At 37.5% G+C, this 27,806-nt stretch overlaps 12 protein-coding genes across 12 annotated transcripts; 7 read left to right on the top strand and 5 right to left on the bottom strand.

The window, feature by feature from the left end:
- Positions 1-711: 711 nt before the first annotated feature.
- On the top strand, positions 712-1,104 carry RHIMIDRAFT_248254 (uncharacterized protein; the record flags this gene model as incomplete). Its single annotated transcript, XM_023610493.1, has 2 exons — positions 712-913; positions 977-1,104. The coding sequence occupies 2 exons, from the start codon at positions 712-714 to the stop codon at positions 1,102-1,104; spliced, it is 330 nt and encodes a 109-aa protein (XP_023461576.1).
- A 1,169-nt stretch (positions 1,105-2,273) lies between these two features.
- Positions 2,274-3,299, bottom strand: RHIMIDRAFT_295599 (uncharacterized protein; the record flags this gene model as incomplete). Its single annotated transcript, XM_023614199.1, has 4 exons — positions 2,993-3,299; positions 2,643-2,911; positions 2,356-2,591; positions 2,274-2,306 (listed from the first exon to the last, which is right to left on the bottom strand). The coding sequence occupies exons 1-4, from the start codon at positions 3,085-3,087 to the stop codon at positions 2,274-2,276; spliced, it is 633 nt and encodes a 210-aa protein (XP_023461575.1). The 5' UTR covers positions 3,088-3,299.
- Positions 3,300-3,482: 183 nt separating this feature from the next.
- Positions 3,483-7,425, top strand: RHIMIDRAFT_220335 (alanyl-tRNA synthetase). The gene is made up of 5 exons (XM_023607407.1): positions 3,483-4,010; positions 4,059-4,149; positions 4,205-4,302; positions 4,360-4,555; positions 4,620-7,425. The coding sequence occupies exons 1-5, from the start codon at positions 3,864-3,866 to the stop codon at positions 6,956-6,958; spliced, it is 2,871 nt and encodes a 956-aa protein (XP_023461574.1). The 5' UTR covers positions 3,483-3,863; the 3' UTR covers positions 6,959-7,425.
- Positions 7,426-7,561: 136 nt separating this feature from the next.
- RHIMIDRAFT_271139 (uncharacterized protein) lies at positions 7,562-8,076 on the bottom strand. The gene has a single exon (XM_023612232.1). The coding sequence runs from the start codon at positions 8,039-8,041 to the stop codon at positions 7,727-7,729; it is 315 nt and encodes a 104-aa protein (XP_023461573.1). The 5' UTR covers positions 8,042-8,076; the 3' UTR covers positions 7,562-7,726.
- Positions 8,077-9,834: 1,758 nt separating this feature from the next.
- Positions 9,835-10,260, bottom strand: RHIMIDRAFT_242215 (uncharacterized protein; the record flags this gene model as incomplete). The annotated part of the gene is made up of 1 exon (XM_023609735.1): positions 9,835-10,260. The coding sequence occupies one exon, from the start codon at positions 10,258-10,260 to the stop codon at positions 9,835-9,837; it is 426 nt and encodes a 141-aa protein (XP_023461572.1).
- A 1,535-nt stretch (positions 10,261-11,795) lies between these two features.
- RHIMIDRAFT_271136 (uncharacterized protein) lies at positions 11,796-12,702 on the top strand. Its single transcript, XM_023612231.1, has 2 exons — positions 11,796-12,341; positions 12,400-12,702. Exons 1-2 carry the CDS (start codon positions 11,844-11,846, stop codon positions 12,520-12,522), a joined length of 621 nt encoding a protein of 206 aa, XP_023461571.1. The 5' UTR covers positions 11,796-11,843; the 3' UTR covers positions 12,523-12,702.
- Positions 12,703-14,401: 1,699 nt separating this feature from the next.
- RHIMIDRAFT_242213 (Arginase/deacetylase) lies at positions 14,402-15,659 on the top strand (the record flags this gene model as incomplete). The annotated part of the gene is made up of 3 exons (XM_023609734.1): positions 14,402-14,483; positions 14,534-14,845; positions 14,890-15,659. 3 exons carry the CDS (start codon positions 14,402-14,404, stop codon positions 15,657-15,659), a joined length of 1,164 nt encoding a protein of 387 aa, XP_023461570.1.
- Positions 15,660-15,827: 168 nt separating this feature from the next.
- Positions 15,828-16,910, top strand: RHIMIDRAFT_242212 (Cupredoxin; the record flags this gene model as incomplete). Its single annotated transcript, XM_023609733.1, has 1 exon — positions 15,828-16,910. One exon carries the CDS (start codon positions 15,828-15,830, stop codon positions 16,908-16,910), a length of 1,083 nt encoding a protein of 360 aa, XP_023461569.1.
- A 170-nt stretch (positions 16,911-17,080) lies between these two features.
- On the top strand, positions 17,081-20,242 carry RHIMIDRAFT_208757 (uncharacterized protein; the record flags this gene model as incomplete). Its single annotated transcript, XM_023607084.1, has 10 exons — positions 17,081-17,302; positions 17,358-17,452; positions 17,500-18,057; positions 18,112-18,372; positions 18,422-18,554; positions 18,609-18,950; positions 18,997-19,178; positions 19,240-19,907; positions 19,961-20,024; positions 20,077-20,242. The coding sequence occupies 10 exons, from the start codon at positions 17,081-17,083 to the stop codon at positions 20,240-20,242; spliced, it is 2,691 nt and encodes an 896-aa protein (XP_023461568.1).
- Positions 20,243-20,889: 647 nt separating this feature from the next.
- Positions 20,890-21,564, bottom strand: RHIMIDRAFT_248247 (uncharacterized protein; the record flags this gene model as incomplete). The annotated part of the gene is made up of 1 exon (XM_023610492.1): positions 20,890-21,564. The coding sequence occupies one exon, from the start codon at positions 21,562-21,564 to the stop codon at positions 20,890-20,892; it is 675 nt and encodes a 224-aa protein (XP_023461567.1).
- Positions 21,565-23,930: 2,366 nt separating this feature from the next.
- RHIMIDRAFT_231585 (Nucleotidylyl transferase) lies at positions 23,931-25,421 on the top strand (the record flags this gene model as incomplete). Its single annotated transcript, XM_023607700.1, has 7 exons — positions 23,931-24,360; positions 24,417-24,494; positions 24,542-24,811; positions 24,891-24,979; positions 25,035-25,136; positions 25,190-25,248; positions 25,307-25,421. Exons 1-7 carry the CDS (start codon positions 24,261-24,263, stop codon positions 25,419-25,421), a joined length of 813 nt encoding a protein of 270 aa, XP_023461566.1. The 5' UTR covers positions 23,931-24,260.
- Positions 25,422-25,596: 175 nt separating this feature from the next.
- RHIMIDRAFT_286583 (uncharacterized protein) lies at positions 25,597-27,522 on the bottom strand (the record flags this gene model as incomplete). Its single annotated transcript, XM_023613391.1, has 8 exons — positions 25,597-25,824; positions 25,878-25,919; positions 25,972-26,162; positions 26,232-26,576; positions 26,644-26,820; positions 26,883-27,249; positions 27,309-27,438; positions 27,494-27,522. The coding sequence occupies 8 exons, from the start codon at positions 27,520-27,522 to the stop codon at positions 25,597-25,599; spliced, it is 1,509 nt and encodes a 502-aa protein (XP_023461565.1).
- Between the last annotated feature and the right edge of the window lie 284 nt (positions 27,523-27,806).

Genomic DNA, 27,806 nt, shown 5'->3' with positions numbered 1-27,806 from the left:
TACAGTATCTCCATGGATGTCAAGGCTGATACTACGAAAATATTCTTGACGACGACGAATTTACATTTCGCACAGCATGAATTTTATTCTCACCAATGGGTATATTTATTTTCGATCACAGGCGAATTTACTTTCCGGAAAGAGTGTATAGCGCTGCTGAGTGGCATGGAAAAGCATCAACTTAGTTTTTTTTTTTTTTCATGAGTGGGATAAAGGAACTTATTAATTGTTTCAAGTATTATCCATTCATCATCTTCATAATGTAGCGTTTGAGCTTCTTCTCCATTGTAGACATGGTGATCTCCCTCCAAGTCTGAAAGCATTGCTGCGGGAATTGCTATGAGTTCACCCTCTTTGTTCTCAACCTACTCGGTTCGAAAGTGAATTGCGAACTTGTTGGTAGAGCAGTTCTAACTGCTTGGGCGATAAGTCAAATTCTGTATTAACATTTCTATTATATGTGGTATGCTCCATAACAGCATCCCCAGTGCACAGATTAGAAAAGGATAAAGAAGTATGATGTTTGTATTTGTACTATTTCGAATAAATAAAGCGCGGCTCGAAGAGTTAGTACTACATCTGGAGTCCGACTTGAGTCAACTGGAATTGATTTATGCACGATCAACAATTTAATTCTATGCAGTGAATTCGCAATATTTATATAAACACCACCTTTTTACTCTTTTCTCTTTTCTCTTTAATATTTACATAATGTTGATGGAAGCTAATAATCAATTCGTTTTGGATCGTAGACAAGTCATTAGAAGAAAAGTTCTTGCTATTGGTAGAATGTCTAGAGCCTATCAAGTCTTGAAGACAAATCCTGACCTCGTCGATCAATTGAAGTCGGTGTCTATCGATGGTAAGCTGCCTTCTGGTATATTGTCAGGAGGAGAACAAGCAATGAAAGAAGGTATAGTACTGATATCTTGTGGACTCATTGTTTCTTAATTGACAATATTATATGTATATATAGCCATCTTGACATCCTCAACTACGAATCACAAGAAAGAAAAGGAACAAAAAGATCACCCTATAACATTCTATAACTGTCCTACTCCCAATTATAAAATCACATCGTCTAATAGACAAGGACATGTTTAAGCTTAATTTATTTATGTTTGAATAAAAAAAAAGAATATATCTTTGTTTGTTTATGTAAATCACGCATTATGGAAGCTGCCCTGTTTTCCAAAATAAACACTCCGACATCCCTTGAGCAAAAAAAAGCATGGCACACGGCAAATCAGCCGGAGTGAAGAATTCTCTATGGAATATTCCTAAGCAACGCCTGCTTAGCTCATGGTAACTATGATGAAACAGTGAATTCAGATGATTATGGTATGTAAACCCCTCTTTCTCTTACTAAATGGTAGATAGGTTGGCTGTCACAGGTACGTAATTCATACTATCGTCATCAGCAAAATTACTAGACCATTGATCTCTGTATTGACTATAATGAATGAAATATACCTTATGATTAATTGCTATCAAGCTGAAACATCGGCTATCAATGAAGCCTTTCCTAAAGTAAATGCTCCTAAGTCACTAGTACATTAAGTGTAGTGATTATCTGTAAGTAATACAGTTGAGATACCAATCTTGTCTTTCACTTTAAATATTTTGGTTGAACGACGATCTCAATGTGTTATGTTTGCTTTGGCCTTAATACTATTTGTATTTGTTTTATTTTAATAAAGGCAAGTTAATCTCAAGCCATATTGTCCAGAGCAGAGATACGTTACTTAATTATTTCCTTTCCGGTCTTCAGATCCTACAAAGAATATGTTCAAATGACTTTTAGCATAAACAATCTTTAAGGGTTATAGACTGAAGGAGACAAATGTTGGTCATCTGCCTTCCCCCTCCTGTAACTTGTTTTCTTTAGTTTCTTTTTAACGAATTATATGATGACACTAGTACTTTTTGTACATGTAACTGAACAAGATCAATAAGAGAAAGGATATCATCCCACTTTACTCTTGCTATATATTTTGAACTATATATCTTTAAATGTACTGTAGATTGTGTCATTAACTGAATACATGCAGCAGATCTTTCAAATCTTAAAATAACACATGTGTTACATGAATGCTTGCTACCATTGCTAATTCTTTTAATTTTATTAGTAAAATACATTTAGTTACATTTGGCTATTTCATACTTGGAAATTGGATGAAATGATATAATTCGGTTTTTTCCGTATAACTGCAGTGAGAGAGGAAGGAGAGAAAGAGGGAATGGCTTAATTTTTATATATTTTTGATCTCCTGCTACTGTCCTTCAAGTGTCAGAATTTCCTTGTACTACATTATATTTTTTCATTCCCAAATCAGAGGCAAACGAATCACTTACTATCAGATTAAAGTTGATCGTGATACTACCAACAGGTGGAAGCAGTTTATGGTCCAAAAGAATGCTTGACATGACCAATGCATTCGACGCTTGGGTTCCGATGACAAGCTTAGGTCCATCATTACGTGTCAAAGACACAGGCCAAACATCAGGATGTATAGTTTTGAGTGAAGGAGGAACCGACGTCGTATGGATCCCATCCTTGTGATTACCAAACGGTTCACGATACCCATCAACTATTTTCGTGCGACCGTACAATTCAACCGTATTTATCATGTCTGCTTAACTTTTATTTCTATTCTTTTGAATAGACTCGACCAGGATGATATTGTTCCTCAAATTTTGCGCTTCACGAGGAATGTTTTGAATTGTCAAACACATGATGCCAACGGGACACTGCGTACCTTTGTATGGTTGGAACCGGTCAACATTCGTAGTCAACATGAGATTGTAAACTGACTCCTTCACGAAAGAAAGAGCATCACCAACGTTGAGCTTGAATTCATTCCATACACGGCCATCGTAAACATCACGGAGAGAATAAGTAGAAGCACTTCTTGTTGTTCATTTTTTGATATTCTCCACAAAGCTCTTCCTCGAAAAGAAGCTCTTTAGGGTATTAATGACAGGGTTGTACATGTAAGTCTTGTGTGCAGTAGGAAATGCAGCAGTGAGATTCTTGTAAAGACTGACATTACATTCTCGACAGAAGGCAATGTTGGAAGAAGGCATTAAACTTCATACATGTCTGCAACCACTATTGTTGTAATTACTCCACAACTTAAAAGCTTTTCGCTGCTTTTACTCTTCAGCGGCAGAGGGAAAACTGAGCTAGACGCTCACGGAGATAAGGGTTTTGCTGCTGGAATCGAGCTATTTCAGCCTTGGCAGCAAAGAGTTTTGCTTGTAGTTGCTTCAACGTTGGTATAATATGGAAAGCGGAAAGAAAGGCATTATAGTTTTTTGTATTACGCGATATTACTTTTAGAAAAAACTGTAACATGCCTTATCAGCAGCCATAACATAAAGGGCTCATAAGAGATCTTATTTCTTTCATAAAAAATACAAAATCAGAGGGATATTCAAAATATTTACGCTAAATGAAAATGCTGTCAGCAATATTTGTCCATAATCTGTTAACATTGTTAATAATAGTGTTGCAAACACTATAGAGAATAAAATAGACAAAGTATCTTGTCTATGATTGACAGATAATAAAAAAAGAAAGACTGTGCTGACAATGAATTGTAAATGTTGATGAGTGCGGCATTGATTGATTCTTATGAAAGACAAGGATGGGGCAACTAACGATTGTTTATAAAACAAGTCTACTTTTCAACATGACTCATCCTTTTCAATATCAAAAGAACAAAGGGATCGACTGCGGATAATAGGTGTACAAGTGACGTTTATTTCCCGGTCATCAAAGTGATTGGTTCTGTTCAAAAAGTAAATTTTTTTTGACATTTTCAGGTCTCTCTTTCTCCTTTTTTTTCTTCTTTATTACAATGACTGAACAAGAGTGGCCAGTGAATAAAGTACGTTCGACCTTTATCAAGTTCTTTGAAGAGAACGGACATACGTTTGTGCCTTCTTCTTCTACCATTCCTCATGACGACCCTACTCTCTTGTTTGCTAATGCTGGTATGAACCAGGTAAGATATATATATATAAATATATATAAATATATACTTATTATTTAGTTTAAACCCATGTTCTTGGGAACACTCGATCCTAATTCACCCTTGGCCAACGTCAAACGCGCCTGTAACTCACAAAAATGTATTCGTGCAGGTAAATTATCTAAACAGACACTGTCAACAATAGAATAACATGATTTATACAAAAGGTGGTAAGCACAACGATTTAGATGATGTTGGTAAAGACACCTACCATCACACCTTTTTCGAAATGCTCGGTAATTGGTCGTTTGGTGATTATTTTAAGGTGAATAACAAACATAAAGATATATACAAAAAAAAATATTTATCAATTATTAAATAGAAAGAAGCCACCAAACTTGCCTGGGAATTTTTGACCAAGGTTATCAGTCTCCCTGAGGATCGCTTATATGTCACTTACTTTGGTGGTGATGAAAAGATGGGTCTTCCTGCTGACTTGGAAGCTAAGCAGCTATGGTTGGATCTTGGTGTTGACGAAAAGCGTCTGATTCCCGGTAATGTCAAGGATAACTTTTGGGGTAAGCTTAGATGTGTATTTATTCCAATAAAAAAACAAGCTGATAACACATGCTTTCAATTTAGAAATGGGTGAAACTGGTCCTTGTGGTCCATGCTCTGAGCTTCACTTTGACCGTATTGGTAACCGTGATGCTGCCAGTTTAGTCAATATGGATGATCCTAATGTGATCGAAATTTGGAACCTTGTGTTTATGCAGTTCAACAGAGAAGCCGACGGCACTCTTCGTCCTTTACCCAATCAACACATTGATACCGGTCTTGGTTTGGAACGTCTCGTCTCTATTCTTCAAAACAAATACTCCAACTATGATACAGATGTCTTCACACCCATGTTTGATAGAATCAAGGAATTCACAGGTGTTAGATCTTATACAGGCAAATTGGGCGACGAAGATGTCGACGGTATTGACACTGCTTACCGTGTGGTTGCCGATCATATCAGAACTTTGACCTTTGCCATCGCTGATGGCGGTGTGCCCAGTAATGAAGGTCGTGGTTACGTCTTGAGACGTATTCTCCGTCGTGGTGCTAGATATGTTCGCAAGTACTTTAATGCCCCCATCGGTTCCTTCTTTTCTTCTTTGGTCGATACCTTGATTGCTCAAATGCATGAAGGTTACCCTGAATTGGCCAAGAAGGCCAACGACATCAAGGCTATCCTTGATGAAGAAGAAGCTGCCTTCGCAAAGACATTGGATCGTGGTGAAAAATTATTCGAAGCATACATGAACAAGACGAAAGAGTCTGGATCCAACGTGATGTCTGGTGACGATGTCTGGCGTTTATACGATACCTATGGCTTCCCTGTCGATTTAACTCGCATCATGGCAGAAGAAAATGGATTGCAAGTAAACGAGGCTCAGTTTGAGGCTGCTCAGGAAGCTGCCAAGAACAAGTCTCGTAAGGCTAGAGGTGGTGCCCTTGGTCAAGACACTGTTGCCTTGGATGTCCATGATTTAGGTGCTTTGGATAATGACAGCAGTGTTCCCAAGACAGATGATAGTGCCAAATATTCACGAGGAAACATTCAAGCCAAAGTGAAGGCCATCTTCTTTGATCACAAGTTCCTCAAGAATACAAGCGAAATCCCCGATGAACGCAACTTTGGTCTCTTGCTCGACAAGACAAACTTTTATGCTGAATCAGGTGGACAAGAGTACGATATTGGTTCCATCATTACCTTGGATGGCAATACTGAATTCGTTGTCGAGGACTGCCAACTCTACGGTGGCTATGTCCTTCATGTAGGTCATCTCAAATATGGTCAATTATCTGTTGATGAGGATGTCGAAGTGTCCTATGACGAAGATCGTCGATCACCCCTAAGACACAACCACACAGCTACACACATCTTGAACTTTGCACTCCGTGAAGTGCTTAGTGAAGACATTGATCAAAAGGGTTCACTGGTTGCACCTGAAAAGTTCAGATTTGACTTTTCTTATAAATCACCTGTTAACGTGAAACAATTAGAACAGGTCGAAAACATTTGTAACGAATTTATTGCCAAGAATCAGCAAGTGTATTCCCAGGAAGTTCCATTGGCTGTTGCCAAGGCCATCCACGGTTTAAGAGCCGTATTTGGTGAAACTTACCCAGATCCCGTTCGCGTTGTGTCTATTGGTTTTGATATTGACGAAATTGTACAAGACGTGTCTAACCCTAGATGGAAAACATCCAGTGTCGAGTTCTGTGGTGGTACTCATGTTGCTAAAACAGGTGATATCAAACACTTTGTGATTATCGAAGAATCTGGTATTGCCAAGGGTATCCGTCGTATTGTTGCTCTTACGGGTGAAGCCGCTGTCCAGGCACAACGTGAAGCAGATACCTTTGTGACCAAGTTGGATAGATTAGAAAAATTAAGTGGTTCACAATTAGAAGCTGAGCTCAAGGTTGTTTCAAAGGAATTAGATATTGCCGTCATTTCTTCAGTCTCCAAGGCAGCCTTCCGTGAACGCTTTGCTCAAATCAAGAAAGCCTTTGATAACGCTGAAAAAGTACGCAAGGCAGAACAAGTGAAAGAAGCTACAGAAAAAGTCAAAAAGTACTTTGAAGAAAATCCTGATGCTCCTTATTATATTGCTGAATTGCACGTTGGCAATAACTCCAAGGCTTTGAGTGGTGCTATTAACTATGCCAAGACCAGTCTAAAAGATAAGGCTGTTTATGTGTTTAGTGCCGATAGAGATAGCGGTCGCGTTGCACACAACTGTATTGTGGGCAAAGTGTTTATCGAAAAGGGTCTCAAAGCTTCTGAATGGGCTAATATAGTATGCGAAAAGATTGGAGGCAAGAAGGGTGGTAAAGATGACGCTGCTCAAGGTTCAGGAGATAACATTGATGGATTACCTGATGCACTAAAGGCAGCTGAAGAATTTGCAAAGCTCAAGATTAATTAAATGGTTTAAGACTAAAAATAAAAATAATAATATTTGGCTAATAATGAAAAAGTCATTTCTTTTCGTAAAATGATGTGAATAAATTGTTCAATTGTTGAACAAATTCAGTCTTTGACTTTTCAATTATCGAAGCATATAGAATATCGACAAGATAGCACTTCTTTGCACTATAGAACAATTGTTGTCTCGTAATGGTTGAACAAATGACTTCTTGTGTAATATTTAGAAGTTATTCATACACTTTTAAACTTGAGTTAAGGGCAAAGAAGAAAGAGATAGAACGCCAACGAGACTCTTGTACCTATTTATTCAATCCAAAGACAATATACTGACAGCATTAATTATTTACAAATGTATGCGATAAAGTGTAGACTGGCTGCGATAAGTATAACGGAACAATCTTCACAATTTTTAACTTGCAAGGAAGGATAAATACGACAGCATGAATGTCAATCTTTTCATATTTATCGGCATTCTTTGCATTGAACGCATTCGCAGAAGCTGTGATCCGTTCGGGGCCATGCTTTGATCATCTTTTTTGTATTCCTAAATGCTTTTGCAGCAGCTGACGCGCTAAGTCAGTGTATGTGATGCATGTGCAGTGGACATCAGTATCGGTTAGCATATTGACATGCATAGCAAGATCTAAAATAGAGTGCATCTATCTTTATAATATATTAATGACGTATAGAAAAAAAAAAGATATATGGAGCGTAAGGCTATGATCAAGTTTATTGAAGTTTTATTATACTGACATTATAAACTTATTTAAGATGGTGGAGCTGGCTCTGTTGGACCTGCTGGACCTTCTGGTGCTTTTGGGCCTGTTGGAGCTGTTGGTGCTGGTGCTGGTCTTGGTCTTCTATAGGGCCTTCTAGAGGGTCTTCTAAAGGGCCTTCGCTTTTGAATTACTTCTGTGTCACCAGAATCATTAGCACCAGGAACAAGAAGACCTGTACCATTAGTGTCAGAAGCGAGGTTGCTGCCAGGAATAAGAGAATCCGGGTTTTGAGAAGCAGGAGAAGCAAAGCCAATAGCGGCAAGAGAAGCACAGATAGTAAGAATAACAATCTTGATTTGCATTTGAGTAAAAAAAATATAAATCCAAAAAACTGTTGTGTCCTCTTTTTTTTTTTTGCATAAAATATTGCCCTTCTTTTATATTAAACAGATTCATGTAGATACTACTGTCGTGGCAGTTTAGTATTGGGAATAAGCACATTTGACTGTTCTGGTTAGAAAGATGTGCCTGCCCCTCTTTATCTTGTTGATCATAAGCTGCAAGAAGTACGCTGGTTGTATACAAGGAACCTTTACTATTCTTGGTCAGATGGACGTATCTGTTTCTGTTCGTTTTGTTGATCATTTATTCGGAAATCCAAAAGATGCAGGAGGCATGTTCGCTGTATGCATATTTTTATTGACTTGGATTGACAAAACAGCTTTGGCTTAAGAGAGAAAAGTCTATGTAAACATGTTCTTGTACATTTTTTTTAAAACTTATTATTGTTCATTTCATTGATTAAATATTTATTTAATGATACAAATGAGCACAGAAAAAAAAAAAGATCAACCGTCTGTTCGAATCAGGGTAACTCTTTAGGAAGTTTATGCTAAAAACCCTCTCTAGGTTCAATAGTAGTGGAAGCGTATGCATAAGGAACAACAATCGACCTTTTACAGCTTCAGGCATAAACGGAAGTCGGTGCATATTATCGCAGCTAATAATATGGTTTATCGAAAGCGACCATGTGTAATGCTTACAGCATAGTCTACGTTTGATATTAAAGTCGATGTAAATCTTACAACTGTTGAAGTAAGTATGGTACCGGAAGACGTGACTATTGGAGATAAATCATCTGTCACTATAAGAAGGCTGAACTGCTTACGAGTCATCATATGGCAAGTGTTGTACAAGCAGTTTGGTCGCACTATGAGTGATCGGCGCTTAAGAACGTTCTTTCAGACATTACAGTAAAGAGACGCAAGCTTGTACTATAGTTTCTATTTTTTTTATGTCCTATTTCCCGCCTGCTACCGAACTATATTATGTCATTTATCAACTGCATTTTTTTCGATGGCCAATGATCGCCTACAGTGTTCTGGATACGCCAAATTCATGTTGAAGCTAGTCCCCTAATAAGCTACTTGCATTAAAAGTTGATGTAAAAATGCAGAAAAATTGAGATGTGTGACTTGATGGAACAGAAATTACATTGCGTTCACTTGCCAAAGGACATAAAGATGCTGTATTCAGCTCTTTTTTTATAATCTATAAAGCTATTATCCTTTGTAGAAGTTACAGTATGAAATTTGCTCACAATATGTATGTACTGCCGGGATTGAAGATGGTGAAGATTAAGATTACTTGTAAAATAAAACGCCCATCGGCACCGTTATGTCGCTACTTCAACAAAAAAATAGAAGGTGAAAGCGTGATGAATTTGCTACCAACATACGAAACAAATCCATCATGTATCAAACAGAAGTCGATGCACTTGTACGAGAATTAAGGAGCTTTAAGTTTCAGAGAGATGTTCATTTACTGACGATGACGCCTAAACGCACTTATTTCAAAGAGAGCTTCTACACTGAAGATTATAAGAAACTTCAACACCCAGGTAATATAATTTATGAACTTCAAAACGGCTTTCTAATGCACTTATATTTGTAGATTTTTGAATTGGAGAAGCATCTACCAACTGGACAGCCATAAATTATCTCATAAGACCTATCCAGTGCAATCCTGAAGCTGACAAAAGTAATGGAAACCGAAAGCTCACAGAAGATAGTAAACTTATCTTGAAGCATGTTATTCCGGGCGCTTTTGCCAATACTGCTATCAGCATGCTGATTAAAAATAAAGGGCCAACACTTCATGCACCAGAAAATAAGCTAATGCTAGCTTTGGTAAGAGGAGTCTTCGTAACAGCGGGCGTATTACGGATCGATCTATCATAAGTTGGTCTCATGTTGATATCAAACGCAGACTCATCAGTGAAAATGCAATTTCGCATATAGTCTATATCTGTGGTTGTCCATTTCAAAACCCACTCATATCTGATGTCAATTTGTGCTGCATCATTTCGAGCTACGAGCTGGCGAGAGAGCTTCTTCATTGAGAGATTACATTCATATAAAATAGAGTTGTTGACTGTGCTTCTCTTCAAGCTAAAGCTTTCAAGTGCTTTAGTTAAACTTTCGACAGCCTCGTCAGTTGTTACATAAGACTTTTCGTCATACAATTTAATAATGTGGCATTTTTGTTCCTCTTGAAGCTGGCTGCGAGGGTGATCAACCATACCTGTCTGCTTTTCGCAAATGCTCCATCCAATTTCAGTTTTTAGTTTTTTAGCCCAGGTTTGAGTAGTCCGTTCAGAAGTACCAGCCAGTCTTTATCTTCAAATTATATAAAAACAATGTCTTTTGGTCTTCCGTATAGTTTTTGTAGCTATTGTCTGCACGTATGTTTTCAGCCCTCACTTTTTCGACTCTTAAAATAACGACTGTTATTCTGTTTTCTAAGTTTTCATCTTCAGGGCCAGGCTCAATAGGGGTAGGATGAAGCTCCTTAATTCGTCAAATTGGTTAAGTTTTTCAAACTATATTCATTTTCTTCATCAACGATGTAATCCATAGCTTCATCAACATCCTCTGTGGTAATTTCTCCTCAACTGTTTTTCATTAAAAAGTGAATTTTGTTGCTCATGCTAAAAGTTAAAAGTCTAGAATCTAAAAGAAACACCAATTGACTAAATAAACCCGCTATTTGGCTTTTATAAAACCGCCAGTTGAATTTTTTGAGTGCGCTGATTGGTATTTTGCAGAGAGCTCTTGGTTTATGAAAGGTAAATCGCAATCCGCTATTTGGATTGTTTAAAGCCACCATTTGAGACCGTAAGTACTGTATGTGTGTGCGTACAACATTTAATTGACTCATAATTATATCATAGTAACGAACTTTATTTGGTAGCTAAAAATGACAGACATTTATTTTGTAAGAGTTTTAATGATATAATTGCTGTTCAAACAGGTATCAATCAAGGTTGCTATAGGAACGATCTCTCACGTCACATGGAATAACAAATCGGAAGAAGTAAAAGGGATTAGCAATACATTCATGAAATTCTGCCTATTTCCTTTTCTTGCTATTTTTCTGTTTTCTTCTTTTCAAACCAATCAAATACCCCTAAAAGTAAAAGTTACCACTGGCTTGGTTCGTCTGAGCTTTAAGCTATGGGCGACTTATGTACCATTGATGACGATCACGTCAATTAGATAACAACATCCCCCATGAGCGAACACGGTTGGGTCGATCACTTCATTAGGGGATTAATCTATCAATTTAACTTGTACTTTTTATTTTTATTTTTTCAAACAACGGGAGAAGTAACCGAATTAGAAGGATGCACAGAACTAGAGCAATGTAATACAATAAAACAATATTAAATGGCAAGATAGAGGTAAGGTTATATTCCATATACTTCTTCGCCAATTAAAGTTAGACTGAGTGTAATTGATTATAGTTCGAGCCCCATTTGATCTAATTATAATGTCTCGCAATGAGGTTTCTTACAGAATGGTTGCTGTGTCTCTGATTGATCTTTTTCTATTAAAGATAATGATCTGAAATAGAAGAAAAAAAGAATCTAATTATGGGTGTTATACAGCAATTTAAGTTAATGCCTAATGTCATCATGAAACTACTCGCATAAAACTGTTGAGTTTCCATTTTTAAAATAACCTTGATTTTTTAATCAGTTTTACTATAAAATAAAATAACGATTTGATATTTTCTTTTCTTTTTCTCTTTCTTCTGTTTTTGATGTTTAAAGGTAGCTGATTAAATAACAGAGACACCACGAGTTGTTCTTCTTATTTGCTGATGGACTTTAACACCTTAGATAGCAACTATACTGTCTTGACTCCTACAAGATTCCTAATGGATTCTACTACAGCACACGACTGGAATTTCTCAACAGCTTCAAATTTCTACATGAACACGCAAACCCCATTCCAAGATCCAAAGCAAGGCATATTGATTGCACCGCCTAGTCCAACCATGACTGATTTGTCTCCTATGAAAAGCTATGCACCAAATACTCCTCCCACTCCTCCCACACAAGCTAAATCACCTCCTCCACTTACTCCAAAGAAGACTGATATTAATGAAGAACGTAAACAATTATTAGAAAAGAATAGGCAAGCTGCTTACAGATGCAGACAAAAGAAAAAAAGATGGGTCCAAGAACTCGAAGAGAAATCAGAGATATCCGAAAAAAGAAACAGAGAGCTTCAAGAGCAAGTTGCTAGGCTTCGTGAGGAAAGCATATATTTGCGCAATTTACTGCTCACGCATGGTAACTGTGAGTGCAAAGTTGTTGTAAGTTGTTCATCATGTTTGTTACTCCAATTGAATTAATTTTCTCTTCTATATGTAGCAAGCTTATCTTCGTCGTACTTCAGCAAATCTCTCCAGTCGACCAAGCATGATCCCTTCTGATTCCTCATACAATCCTAATTGTCTATTCACTTCATCTTCTTCCCAAAAACACTATGTATAGCTAACTTATATGAGTCCAATATCCCCTCTTCCCCTTGTTATCTGTCTCTAATGGCAGTTGTGAATATTCTCTCGCTTTTCTTTATGTATTTATGTGTGACCTATGGATTATTCTTTTCTCTTTTTCTTTTCCCTAAGTACATACAAGCATTATAAATAAATTGTTGCTTTATCTTATTACCACGCTTTAAGTCAGATGATAAATGTGCAACACGTATCCCATTCACGCTAGATTTGAAGCAACTACGCATTCGTAAAGAATCCTTAGATATACAAGTGCTTATAGAATCAAAGTTGTATGGTTTGAAGACAAAGATAAAAGTCGTGTTTATTCAAATCCCCATGGGGGATGACAAATCAAATGTAAAATTTCATTCTATGGCTGCCAGTATCCCACGCGGAATACAGTCGCTGTATACAAATAATATTAAGCTGACTATTTGCCGAGGAGCCTAGATCATTCCTCATCTTATCTCCTTCTTTTCAAAGTTCACTGCTACTTTTCCTTGGTATACAACATAATCTTTCAATGTCTGAAGCCGCAATAGATTCTTTATCGTTCCTTTTAATATGCTGATCTTGACAATGACGGATTATACGTGCCATATTGTGCGATGAGGGTCAGTCACAGTACACCCTTATCAATTCCCACCATGTACCCGTCGTGGACAAAATTTCTTAAATGGGTTAATTAATTTCATTAGTTTTTCTTGGTGGTTTCACTTATTTCTTCCCTTTACGTGTTTGCTATTGCTTTCATAGGGGAGGTTTTCAAGAATTATATATGGACATGGGAGTTATCTCTGCGGTTATTTGCGTCGTGTAATAAAAAGTTACAACAGAACCCTGGATAAGGAATACTCGCATAACGAATAATTTCTAGTAAAGGGGGGCAACTGACGAGCCAGCCATTCGGCTTTATTTAAAACCAGCTTAAACAATACAAAAGAGGAAAGTGAAACTTTTGCAAAACCCTCGAATACATAGCAGTTCTTCCCAGCCAATTATTCTATTTTGGCCGTTGAAATAAAGAAAGAACTGGACGCATCAAGGTTATTTCAAGTGTTTATTTTTATCTACAAGAAAGGAGACACTACAGAAAAAGGTAATTAGGTCAAAAATCACTTATTTTAGATACCTATAATGAAGATATAAATAAATTGACAACATTTGATAAGATTGATTTGCATAAGTTGCTATTATTTTATTGTTTCGTATAAAAGTGTTGATTACACGTAATATGAAAAAAAAACACGTCGTTTTCACAAAAAGCACAAAGACATTTAGAATCCCATTAGTATTTATAGAGAAGCATCAATTTGTCTCTTTGTAGCTGATCAATTCATTCTTGATAACGCTATTCCGTTCTACTGCCATATCTTTAGTCAATAGTATCCAGCCACTGACTGATTACTTCTTAAGCTGTTTTCTTGTATATTATAAAATGTTGTGTTTTCAATAGATATTCAGTATTTCAGAACATCAAAAGAAGCTCAAATTGTTTGGCGATTAGAAGTAAATATCACAAGAATAAAACAAGAGGAAAAGATGCTTAAATATCACGTCGACTATGATATTGTTGGCCAACTTTTTGCGTCATATGGCCAACAAGGTGAAGTCTGCTACATATTTGGACACTTCTTATACAAGGGCCTACTACCAACGCAGTACTTGAGACTTATTCTCATAAGCGAGGTAATTGTTGCATGGACACATCTGCTGTTTGCCAGCGACTGTTTACTTAGTGTGTTACTTTTACAAGTTTGTTTGTATATCACAAATCGACGTCCAATGTTCATTTGGATAAAGTTGTACAAGTAATATTTTTGTAAAACCCGCTTTGTTTTCTCCCCTTTTCTTTCGCTTTGTTTTTTCTAAATATGCAGGTTGTTTATTGTGAGGATGAGTTGCTGCATAATCCACCTATGGAATTAACACGTGGTGAATGGAAACCTTACGTTGGTATAGTATTTCCTTTTTTGTTCAACTCATTTCTCATCGCTAGCCTTTAGAAAGTCCAAAAAGATTAGAGGCTATCAAACAAGTTATTGATCAGTATCCATCGGATTTTGAAGTCATTCAAGCCAATGATTATTCCTTAAAGCCAATCCTTGATGTTCATTCATCAGACTATATTCAGTTTTTAACAGACATTTATCACCAGTGGACACAGGCTGGTTATCCTCCCGATGCATGCGTAGCTGACACCTTTGCTTCGATCACAAGGACAGTCAATAGAGATGTTGTTAAGCAAACAGCGAATACGAGCCTAAGCGGAAAACTAGGATTTTATACTAGCGACCTATCTGTCATGTTTATGAAAGGTAAACGATTGATTATAAGAATTTTCATCTAATAACAATAACAGATACATGGAGAGCCGCTTATGCCTCTGCTCAAGTCGTCTTGACAGCTGTCCATCAGCTATTGCTTACCTCAGCTCCTGCTATATATGCTCTTTGTCGCCCACCAGGACATCATGCATCGGATTCGGTAGCTGCTGGCTATTGCTATATCAATAATGTTGCTGTTGCTGCACGTTTTATACAAAACAACACTCTTGAAGAAATGAACCAAATCAAAAAAATGTACAGTGACGATAATGATGTCAATCGAACCGAAAACACAAGCAAGAGCAATGGAAAGAAGAAAGTTCTCATTGTCGATATTGATTATCATCACGGTAATGGCACTCAAGAGATATTTTATGATGATCCAACCGTATTCTACATATCCCTTCATGGGTACCCTGATTACCCTTATTTCACTGGTTCAGCTCAAGAGACAGGTTCAGGACAAGGTCTCGGACACACCATGAATATTCCCCTTTTATCTACATCAACTACAGATACAATCTATTTGGATTCCTTAAATCGTGCGCTTCAGGATGAACAGGTAGTACGATTCAATGCAGATATAGTTATTGTCTCGCTGGGCTTAGATACGTGGCATGAGGATCCCGTTGGTGGCATGAAGGGCTTTCAAGATCCAAATACATATAAAGCAATCGGTGCACTGATCAAGTCATCGAATGGAACAAAGAATCGACCTGTTCTATTTGTTCAAGAAGGCGGATATACCATTGACAAACTAGGGCAGCTCGCAGTAAATGTATTAAAGGGCTTTATGGAACAATGATAATAAGCCCAGTGTTTTGCGGGTCATAAATGCTTCCAAAAAAAAAGTCATCCCATTCTTCTTTTTTTTTTTTTCATTCAATAATTAAACTCTCCTTTCCCTTACCTCTCTTTTTCTATTTCTATTACCATGACAATGTATAATACAATATTGCTACTTTTATTACTCATGGTTGGCTTGGTCTGTTTGGCAAAGCCAATCAATCTTACTAGCACAGTACGACAGTTTTATATCGCAGCAGAAGAACAGACTTGGGATTATACCCCTTTACACTGGAACAATTATCTCAATGAGTCCCTAGAAACATCAGCTCGATTTTTATTGCATACAGATACCCGAATCGGCAGTCTTTATCAAAAGGCGTTTTACCGTCAATACACTGATGACACATTCACCGTGCCCATTCCTCATGACGCTTCACTTGGCATACTAGGACCTATTCTTCGAGCAGAAGCAGGAGATAAGATACGCATTACATTTCTCAACCGTGCAAGATACACACACAGCCTATTTCCTCACACTACAATACCCAAAAACTCTCGACACAGACTACCAGGTCAGTTTGTGGCTACAGGCGAACGATACAATTATGAATGGAATATACCCGCTGATTACTCATTTCCACTTAATCAGTCCTCTGTTGTCTGGGCCTATTCATCCAAATCAGATCCTGTGAAGGATGTGAATGCAGGTCTCTTTGGACTTGTTGTCATTTACAAAAAGGGCATGCTTGAATGGCCATCGCCCGGTGCCATGTTTCAACATCCCAAAGGAATCGATCGAGAAGTATTTACGTTCATGTCCATTACAGATGAAAGTGAATCGAGATACTTTAAAGAATCAGCTGCACTGGCCGGTTTTAGTTGGGATCATGTCAAGAAGCTTCAAAGGACAGATTCCATGTTTAAGCATTCAACGCAAATGTTTCATATCAACGGATACCTTTTTAATAACAACAAGCCATTCACACTCGAATGGGGTACAACTGTGCGCTGGTATGTCGTCTCCTTTGGGGTCTCGTCTGAGGATCCACATACGGCACATTGGCATGGTGCTTCTGTCTTGTATCATGGTCACCGCGTTGACGTGGTCGATCTTACGCCAATCAGTTTTGAAGTAGCTGATATGGTGCCTGACAATGAAGGAACTTGGTTGTTCCACTGTCATGTTGCTTCTCACTTGAACATGGGAATGACATCTGTGTATAATGTAGAAAAAGTCATAATTACAGGCGATGAAGGCTGGGAATAAAAAAATAGTAATAATGCGATGTGTTTTTTTTCTGTTTTTTTTAAACAAGATTGACGATGAAGCGACAGGCAACTATAAGCTCCTATTTTCCTTTCAAGAAACCAAGACAGGAGGAAACAAGTAAAGAGAACCAAGCTCAGGTTGTAAACATGACAGAGAAGTCCACCGAGATGTCTACAGAGGACCGAAAGCGACTACACGAGCAGTTTGTCGAGCGTTTTGGCGCAATAGAAGAGAAGAGACAAAACAAACGTCAACGAGTCGGTGAACCGCCACAGCAAAAGCTGAGCCCTCTTGAAGTACAAGTGACAGAACTGAAGGCTCGATATCCTGACTGCCTCCTCCTAATCGAAGTAGGATACAAGTTTCGATTCTTTGGAGAGGATGCTAAAGTAAACAACGACGTAAAGTGGAAAAAGCATGAGACTAATCCCAATTTACTGATAGATTGCATCAAGAGTACTGCATATAGCAAACATGGTCGATCGTAACTTTTATGTGGCAAGTATACCTGTACATAGATTATCGGTGCATGTTCAAAAGTGAGTATGAACTATATGAAGCAGAACAGCTAATTGAGTACAGACAGACTAGTGGATGCAGGATATAAAGTGGGTATCGTCAGACAGACCGAGACAGCCGCCTTAAAGGCTATTGGATCCAACAAAAACCAAGTGTTTGAGCGCAAATTGACTCAGGTCGTAACAAAAGGAACCCTGGTAGACGAAATGTATGAGCCAGTAATGACCCATAGCTCAGGCTATTTGATGTGTCTAATTGAGGAAAAGCGAGGGGGTAGTGGTGCTGATGAGCTTGTACATATCGGCATGGTCGCCGTTCATCCATCGACAGGTGATATTGTCTATGACACCTTTGACGATGCCTTTATGCGGAACGAGCTCGAAACACGGTTGATCCATATTGAGCCTAGTGAAATCCTCGTACCTCAGATCATAAGTGTGCCTACTCAAAAACTGATTCGTCACTTCACAGTTGGCGAGGGTGCGGTGAGGATAGAAAAAATGCCGTCAAGTGACAATTTTTGCACAGACTATAATGCGGCAATGACATATGTCTCGGAATTCTATTCCGAAAGTGAGAGAGCTAAAGTGCTATCGACTGTCATGGAACTTCCTGGGATCATCATGTAAGACATGTTTACAATACAAGTACAACATTTAATATGAGCTTTCCTCATTAGTAAAGCACTTGCAGCCTTGATTCGTTACCTAAAAGAGTTTGGGCTATCCAGTATGTTCCACGTTGGTAAATACATTAAAAACTTTGTGTCTAGAAGTCATATGCTACTGAATGCCAACACCTTGGTCAACCTTGAAGTGTACCGCAACAGTACAAACTACAAAGAAGAAGGCTCTCTCTTTTCTGTTTTGAACCATACGCAAACAAAATTTGGTCAACGGTTGCTTAAAAGATGGGTGGGTCGTCCACTGATTGACGTTAAGTGAGTAAAGTGAGGTGCTACAGGGTGAAACGAACTAAACAGTCAACAGGAAATTGAATGAGCGAGTGGATACGATCGAAGAGTTAATGATGACAGATAATCCAAAGAAGAACAAGTTGGTAGGACTGTTAAAGAAATTACCCGATATAGAGAAGGGAGTCTGCCGCATTCATTATGGGAGGGTAAAGGATTAGTTACACGTTGGACAAAAAGAGGTTCTTATTCCTTCTATATAGTCATCTCCAACTGAGCTAGTACACGTATTGGACGCTTTGGGAGCTGTATCGACGCTTTTCAATAATGATATAGAACCTCGATTCCAATCCGAGATGCTGAACAGATTGTTTGATACATTATCAACTATTCGAGAAGACATTTTAGAGTATAAAGAGATGGTTCATCCTCAACATGCTTCTGACAAAACTAAGTTTTTGAAATCAGAGAAAAGATGGCCAGATATTCCTCGAGAAAAGAACAATATCAAGTTTGTGGAGAGCTTATTGCACGAACATCTTGAAGAGATGAAGGCTGCTACAGGCTTGAGTGATTTGCATTATGTTGAAGTGGCTGGAGTTGAGGTAATATCGAGAGATGTCTTAGTTTATAAAGACTAATAAGGTATAGTTTCTATTGGAAGTAGCCAATACAAAGACAAAGTATGTACCAGCAGATTGGATAAAGATAAGCGGTACAAAAGCAGTAAGCCGATTTCATTCACGTTATATCATTCAACAATTAAAGGAAAGAGAGCAACACAGGGAAAGGTTAGGTCTACTGGTAGATCAAGCCTATAAAGATCTTCTTGCGTATGTTTAAGGATATATATCATACAAGTGATTAACGCACTTTTTTTTTTGATTCCTGTAGAGATATTTCAGGAAAATATGAGTCATTTCGAGACGTTGTATCGTGTCTTGCTCAACTTGACTGCCTCTTGTCTTTATCTGTAGCATCCAGCCAGCCTGCTTATATTAAGCCTGTGTATAAAGAAGAGAAATCAATACATGTCAAGAATGGTCGACATCCTATTGTCGAAAAACTTACCACATATGTGCCCAATGACATTCATTTTGAAAATACCCAGACCACCATGATTTTGACAGGCCCAAACATGGGTGGCAAAAGCTCCTATATCCGCCAGGTTGCCCTTATCTGTATGATGGGCCAGATCGGCTTATATGTGCCTGCAGAGTCGGCTACTCTTTGCATGCTAGATGCAATCTATACCCGAATGGGCGCCTCTGACAATATGATAAAGGGTGAAAGCACCTTCATGGTTGAACTGCACGAGACGTCAGATATAATGAAGCATGCTACGTCAAGATCCTTGGTCATTTTGGACGAATTAGGTAGAGGCACGAGCACGCACGACGGACAGGCTATTGCCTATGCTACACTTCGATATTTTATAGAGCAGATACAATCGATTACCTTATTTGTCACGCATTATCCATCCATGAGCCAATTCGCTACCTTATATCCAAACCATGCAAATAATTACTATATGGACTATATCGAAGAAATGAACCAAGCTGGTACAGTTTATGATAAAGGATTGTAAGGGAGGGATATTAACCAATCCGTACAGATGATATTCCGAATATAGTGTTTTTATATAAACTGCGTCAAGGCGTCAACATGAAAAGTTACGGGTAAGATAGTATATTTAAGAAAAAAAAACGTTTGTAATGAAGGATGTATTAGGATGAATGTAGCTAAATTGGCGAATATACCAATTGACATAATCAAAAGAGCCAAAGAGATATCCAACAGTCTACAAGAGGATGTTGAACAGAGGCGACAAAGAAAAAGACACGTCAGTCTTTTGAAAAAACTCATGTCGAATGAAAACAGTTTTGCTATAAAATAAAACTTGTGTCTTTATATTTATTGTTTAGAAGAAAAATGAGTGTCAAAAGAAGGGAAAGGGAAAGGAGATGGGCATAAGGAGGGACATTAGATGAATAGACTTTCTTTTTTCATTATATTATGTAAAGTCATTTCTTGAGAATTGCTGTAATTGGTTGTTAAAATATACAATGGGGGGCATCCATAAACATATGACTGGATGTTCGTTCCCCCTTTGAGAAAAAAAAAATGAAAGAACAGCAAAAGCAAAGAAAATAATATACAAAAGAAAAGAAAGCGGATAAGGGAAGAAATATACAGTCGTGAATAAAGAAAGAGTGAGTGGATATAAACGTACTACCTTCACATTTTTAAAAGAGCTCGTAACTTGCTCTGTATTTCTGATAAATCAACATCAAATTCTCGAAGCGAAAATGATGGAGAAGCTGAAGCCGATAATATGCTTACAGGTTCTTGAACTATGGGTACAATAGGTGATGATGAAAAGGTGGGTATAGGTAATGTATCTGGTGCAGGAGAATTGCTAAACATTGGTCCAGCATACACTCTACCATCAATCGCATTGTTTGAATGATGACGCTTTCGTATAGTAGATGTGTCTTGTCTATATATTAAAAAATAGTAAGAATTTGAACTAAATGAGTCAATTCAAAACTGTATAGGTCCCACAAAAATAAAAGGAGTAAAGGGATATGAGTACCTCTTTGAGCCATTTATAAACATTGATATTCTGTTTGCTTTCTTTTTAGCAAGACTTGTATCAGAAGAGGATGAAGAGCTATCTAAGTCTGGAACTGGTTCTAATTCGGCATTTAATACTTCATATATCTCCTTTCTGCGTTCGTTTCGTTTAGTCTTTGAGGAAGTATATCTTCTCTGTAAGGGAGTGGTTGGTGCAGAAACAGAGGGTCTTCTTGCAATAGGCGTCTTTAATATTACACTATGTATTTGTTCCTCTCTCTTTTGTGGTTTTTTATCATTATTATTATTGTTATTATTACTCTTATAAAGTTTCTTGAGATGGGAAGGTTTATTATTGTTATTATTAGTGCCAGTATTAGTACTCTTGTTACTGTTACTACTACTACTACTGCTGTTGCTAATACTACTGCTAGTACTACTGCTGCTGTTACTACACCTACTGTTACTACTACTACTGCTGCTGCTGCTGCTGCTGCTATTATTATTATTGCTATTCCTGCCACGATGGCTAATGGGACTAATGTGAGACGAGCCACTTGTTTGAAGCTTGGATTGTTGTTGTTGTTGTTGTTGCTGTTCATGAGCAACAGCAGTGATCTTTATGGAAGGCCTATTTGTCATTGATATTTTATAGTGATAATATCATCAATTTAATATAGAAAGAAAAGAAAAAAAGAGTAATATAAATGCACAAGCGTTTTTTATGAAATTTCACAAATTTCAGCCCCCTTAGTCCAATTGTTATTAACCTGTATCACCTCTGCCTCCTTGCTACAGTTATAAGGGGAGCATACTCTTGCTTCCCATACATAGCAAAAGCAATAACAATGATGACAATGAACAAACTAAAATATAACTTATATTCTAAACCACAGTATACAAATACGAAGGGATAAAATACTATATGCTTTACTCGGTGAATACACTCCATTAAATCACAAAAATAGTTTGCAACTTGTTATGATACCAATTTTGTCACATGCATGACCAAAATGGCTGTGTTGGCTCCACTCCGATTCCTGATGTGATAGATGTTCTTTATTTGCATATAAAATACCGCCTTCTCTTTTTCTCATATCTTTTCAAGCTAGCAACGTGAATATTAAGACGGTTTTTTTAAAAAAAAATATCTCCAATACGACGCTGTCAGGGGCAGTGTATCTATCACATTATTCGTTCTTCGTTTGACTATTTGCTCCATCCAATTCCTAATCTGGTAGTGTTTTGCCGTTGAAAAGTTCAATTGTGACATAATCAGCTTGATCCAATCGGTGACTATGTTGAAACAGCCCCTATCTATTCTTTCCAATATACGCCAAGAACAACGTGTGGTTTACTGCTAATCTTGTTCGCAAATGTGTGAGTCTTGTTAATAAAAAGAATGTAATGTATCAACTGTATCTTCCATAGTACCCAATCATGACAGTCTTGACTTGAGTTTCTTTTGGCTTCCTGTCAGCGTATACTGTGATGTAGTCATAGCATCGCTGTCAAACACAGGGGTGTGAGGGTCTTTAGTTGTATAAGGATAGGCTTTTGGAACCGGTCCATCTTCGTTTTACAAAAGCTGTTATCGTGTCAGTTTCCCCAGGCTGAGCGTTATTGGCGAACGATTACTTTTTACGCCTAGATCTTGTCAGCCACTAATACCTACGTAATGCTCGAAATCGCCAAGTTAGAAATTCCCCAAATGCTTGGCGGGTTTACCAAATTTGATCATAAACACAGCAAGTTTATTATGGAGCTTGAACACATTCCATCGTATTTTGTGTGCAAAACCATCCCTCATTAATTTTTCGCAAAACATCATATATCAATCAAGTTGGTGCACTACAACAACATTTCCTCACTAACCGTTGGAAGTACAAACTCAAGAATGTGCTGCGATTTCAACATTATTCGCTCCAATACTTAAACGTCCTGAGACCCTCCACTGTACCAGTTTTCAGGATCATACACAAGGACAAAGAATCAATAGCAAATCAACAACTTATTAAAACACGTTAACAGCCAAGAAGAAATGTAAAGTCCAACTATCCTCTCAGCAAGGAACGTCCACTTGGGGTCTTGATACATTGTTGCAGTACTTTGTTATTTTCAACATAGTGACTCATTGTCCCTTAATCAACTACAAGACATATGTCGAAGAAAACTTTCATATTATGGCAGCTGAAGCAATGGTCACAATGGATAATAAGCTAATGAAAGAAAGGCCACTTCAAGAAGAGACACATTTGTATAATGAATGCAAGGTGCTTCTGCTACTTCGTATTGCAACAATGTTCCATCCACGCTTGGATATAGGCGCCTTACAACGTAGAGACACTTAATTTACTTTTGAAAATAACAGTAGCTCCAGCAATCAATCCGTGCTTTGTATGTTACTGTACGGTCAACAACCAAAGGAAGCCCAAACCAAGATAGAAAGGCTTGGACGATTAGACCTTGGATCAATGTGCCTCGTACGAACGACATGGCCTTTCATAGCCAAGACCGAACATCTTCGCTATGAACCCTCCGAGGACCATTCACTATTCCTGACAACTTGATGGAACCCGGAAATCTTCGGCCATCCAATCTAAATTCAGTAGCGAACATTGTTAAGAAGCAAATGAAAGCTGCAGGGATAAACACAATGGTGTATGGTCCCATGCTCAATATGTTCCGCAAAGCATCACAGTTTCCGTTAAAGTGAGCAACGAGATAAGATAAAGAAGCATACGAGTGGGAGTCTATCTCCTGATATATTCGAACGGCTCTACTGCAAAACATGCTGACAACAAGAAGGTGACAGATTCCATGTTTTCTTTTTGTTCTGAAAACCACATCATATTCGAAGTCCGACCAAAGTCAACTGGAATTGGGTTAGGCACGTTAAGCAATACTACTGTTGACAAAATGAGGATTGAGGATGTGGTCACTCCAGTCCAGATGGTATTTATATATCTTTAACTTATTCGTTCTTTTTAAAATAAAGAGAAGAAGAAAAATAAAATGATCAGGCAAAAGGGTTAAAGATAGAGAGAGTTTATTATTTTTCGTTTACAACAAAAGAGTTTATACCACGCCATCAATTGTCCATTTAGAAATAACAAAACGTCATTCTTTGTAACATACCTTTCATTGTTTTTTTCTCTCCAAGTCTACCAATTTAAACAAAGGGTACCTCTCTTTTTCTCACAAACTAAGCATCTGGGGCATCTATAAATTTCAAGCACAGAAACCAATCAACCCCTGACTGACTCTTTCTTATCAGCGCGATAATCAAAAAACAAAATTTATATACATGTATTTCTTTCCTCTTGAAATAACAAAGCATGAATTCAAATACAAGGGTATCTACTTATGACCTTTCCCCTCTTTTATTTGACAAACCTTATGAATTCCCGCGGCATTTATTGCCTACTGTCATGAAAGGTTTATATCAAATATCATCCTATCATTTGTCTAACCCCCTACCCCCATATATACAGACGACAGCAAGATTCCTCTTGTTCTCGTAGCTTGTGGTTCATTCTCTCCAATAACCTATCTTCACTTGAGAATGTTTGGTAAGTTGCTTAGATGACATTACACAAGGTTGATTAAACAATGGTAGAAATGGCACAAGATCACTTCAAAGAGAGGGATGAGTTTGAGTTACTAGCAGGATATTATTCCCCTGTATCTGATTACTATATGAAAGAAGGCTTAGCAAAGGCAGAACATCGTGTTAAAATGTGTCAATTGGCTGTTGAAACAACCTCAGACTGGTTAATGGTTGACTCTTGGGAAGCGCGCCAAACAACTTACCAGAGAACGGCTATTGTACTTGATCATTTTGAACATGAATTAAACAAAGTGGGTAATGGTATCTCTACAAGATCAGGTAACCCTTTAGTCATGCCTTAAAAAAAAGAAAAAGAAAGAAAGAGAAAGAGAGAGATTGACATATACATATTATTTAGGAGAGAGAAAGGAGATACGAATCATGTTATTGGCTGGTGGTGACCTGATTGCCTCTTTTGGTCATCCAGGGGTTTGGGCCACTAACGACGTAAGATGAAATACATACATGTGTAAAGGGGATATTTATGCAATATCGGTTATAGTTGCATCATATCGTAGGTCGATATGGCTGTGTGATCATTGAAAGGACAGGCACAGATGTGTATGGGTTTTTACTATCCCATGACATCCTTTATCAGCATAGAGTAAAATAATTACTGGAGCGTATTTACATGTTTCTTAACTCTCTTTATTATAGATGAATGTTACTGTTATTAAACAGTTAATTCATAATGATATCAGCTCAACAAAGATCAGGTATATCATCACTCGTATTACGTAATATACACAACCTAATCTTTTTATGAATGTATAGATTATTTGTCAAAAGAGGCATGTCTATCAAATATCTATTGCCAAATCCAGTGATTGATTACATTAAGCTTCATGGACTTTATCTGCCGCCCGCTGAAAACAAGGATCAAGTATAGAAATATACATCAAATACCATACATGTACAACACGACTGAATAATCACACACAAATACACACATACACCCACACACACACAATACAAAATCATGCACATATATTCATGCATTATTTAAAAAGAATTACGATAGACCCCAAAAATATATTTATATTTACAAAAAACTATATCATTTATTATGGTTTAAAGATGAGGTAAGGGCGTTCATTGGCGATCTTTAGTATGGCTTGCCCAAACAATCCATTGGCCCATGCAAACCATGATCTAGTGTATCCTGAATTGTTATCACCCCCTGAATTTGTATAAACATTTAGAGATTCATGTATTAATCCAGTATTGTCAGTTGAGGCTAAGATGGTATCCAATGCTTCTTTGATCTCATTATCATTACTTGATGTTAATATCTATGTTTCAAATACAAGTGAATAAGAAATTAAAGCATTTTAACTAAACATACTCGAACAATCTGTGACATAGGCCATGCATAGTTCAAACCAACCTAAAATAATGCATGTTAATCTCTCTGTTACTTTTGCTGTTGTTTGTCTTACATGTGGACCTCCGATGCCTGATCCTCTTGGACCTGAAAAGAAGTAGGGGTTATCCCTTGACCAGACCAATTTTCTAGTATTTTGATAAATTATGTCATTTTGGTCTAAAAATCCAATCAAGCTAAGGGATAACAAAGAGGGAACGTTGGCATCATCCATTATTAAACTTGATCCATAACCGTCTACTTCATCTAGAAACAAAATTAACACAAAAGGTTTATGGTTGGGCAAGAAGCAAAATAAAAAAATAAAAAACTTACATGCAAACACTTTTCCGTAGGTTGGATGATCTACAATCCCGTATTTATAGATAGCATCTCGGATCTGCTTCGATAGTCTGAGTGATTCACTAGTAAACTCTTGAATTTGACTGTTTGATCTTGAACTGCTACTGTTGAGTAGTTGTGCTAAGTGTCCTAGTTCAACCGAGAGCATAGCATTACCAGGTATAAAGAAAGGATATAGAGCTGCGTCATCTGAAGGTCGAAATAAACTTTTGACCATGCCTGTATATTTCACGGGTTGTCCACGGCCCAAGAGGAATTGCGTCTCTGTTGGCCTATCAGTTGTCTGAAAAAACCTGTAATCTGTCGGTAGGGGCTCTCCTTTTTTTATGAAAACAAAGTATTATTATTTCTAAATTTTGCTGTATAGATAAAATGATGTAGTTACCTGTTGTTTCATTAAAAGTAGGCTCTTGTTGTTTCTTTATGGTCGTCAAAATTGAATCGACTGCATCTATCCATACTGAATTGTTTACAAAGGAGTTATCGCCCGAGGCTTCCCAATAACGGTAAGATAAGTTGATGAATGATGCAAGTGAGTCTATCTCCCATTTTCTCTCGTACACTATGGAAATAATTAAGTATATATATATATATATATACATATATAAGGAGAGAACAACTTACCACCTTCACGCAATGGAACTTCTCTTTTAACAAGCGTCTTATTATACATAGAAGACGCAAGAACATCTATAGACGATGGCTCATTAAACGCATTGGCATAGTTATCTATATTAATAAAGTGGGCCTGCATATAAATGGCTCCCAAAAATAAGCGTTTAAGTTGAGAGTCATGCTTGATGTAGTCAATGTAGGGCATGATTTGATTAGCAGAATCTCTGAGCCACATGGCATTGATATCACCAGTAATAATAAATGAGAGTGGTAAGCAGTGGCTGGATGCCTTGAGGCAGGCAGTGCTCTGGATAGTGGTATCTAAAGTATTTGGATATGCATTTGTAAAGAGACGAGCGAGATCCAAATTGGACATCTATGTAACATGAGCTCAGATGATACTCAACCTATGCATGATGCTGATGATTGTTTTACCCTGGAAGTGACATTGCTGATGACAGATTCAATGACTTGACTTGTGAATTTTCTGCATGATTCAATGGGCCGCTGAAACGGCAGATTCAATAAACCACCACTTCCGGGACGATGAAATACTTTGGAATACCTGTAGAGCTCCAATATTTAGTAAGGTTATTCATTATATGTTATGATGAAAGTACTCTGAGTAGTCAGGACAAGAATTAGGCATAAGGATCAAATAGAAAAATAATAAAGAAAAGAAGAAGGAAAAAAAGAAGAAGGAAATAAGGAGAATGGTGGAAATTAAATACATGAAGGAAGAAAAAGAGAGGTACAACTTGCATATGATGATGTTATATATACGAATGACAGCTCACGTCGTCTTTCTTTCTCTTTTTGTCTCTTTGTCTCTCTCTCTCTTTTGCTCGCTCATTGTAAAGAATGCATCATATTACACACTAAAAAAAAACTAGGTTACCAAGTTTTTTAAGCACATAATGTCGCGTTTTTTCC

Source organism: Rhizopus microsporus, assembly GCF_002708625.1.
Source record: "Rhizopus microsporus ATCC 52813 unplaced genomic scaffold scaffold_29, whole genome shotgun sequence".
In the NCBI taxonomy this organism is placed as follows: domain Eukaryota; kingdom Fungi; phylum Mucoromycota; class Mucoromycetes; order Mucorales; family Rhizopodaceae; genus Rhizopus; species Rhizopus microsporus.
The sequence above is the reverse complement of the archived record's forward strand: the minus strand, read 5'-3'. Positions and strand labels throughout refer to the sequence as shown.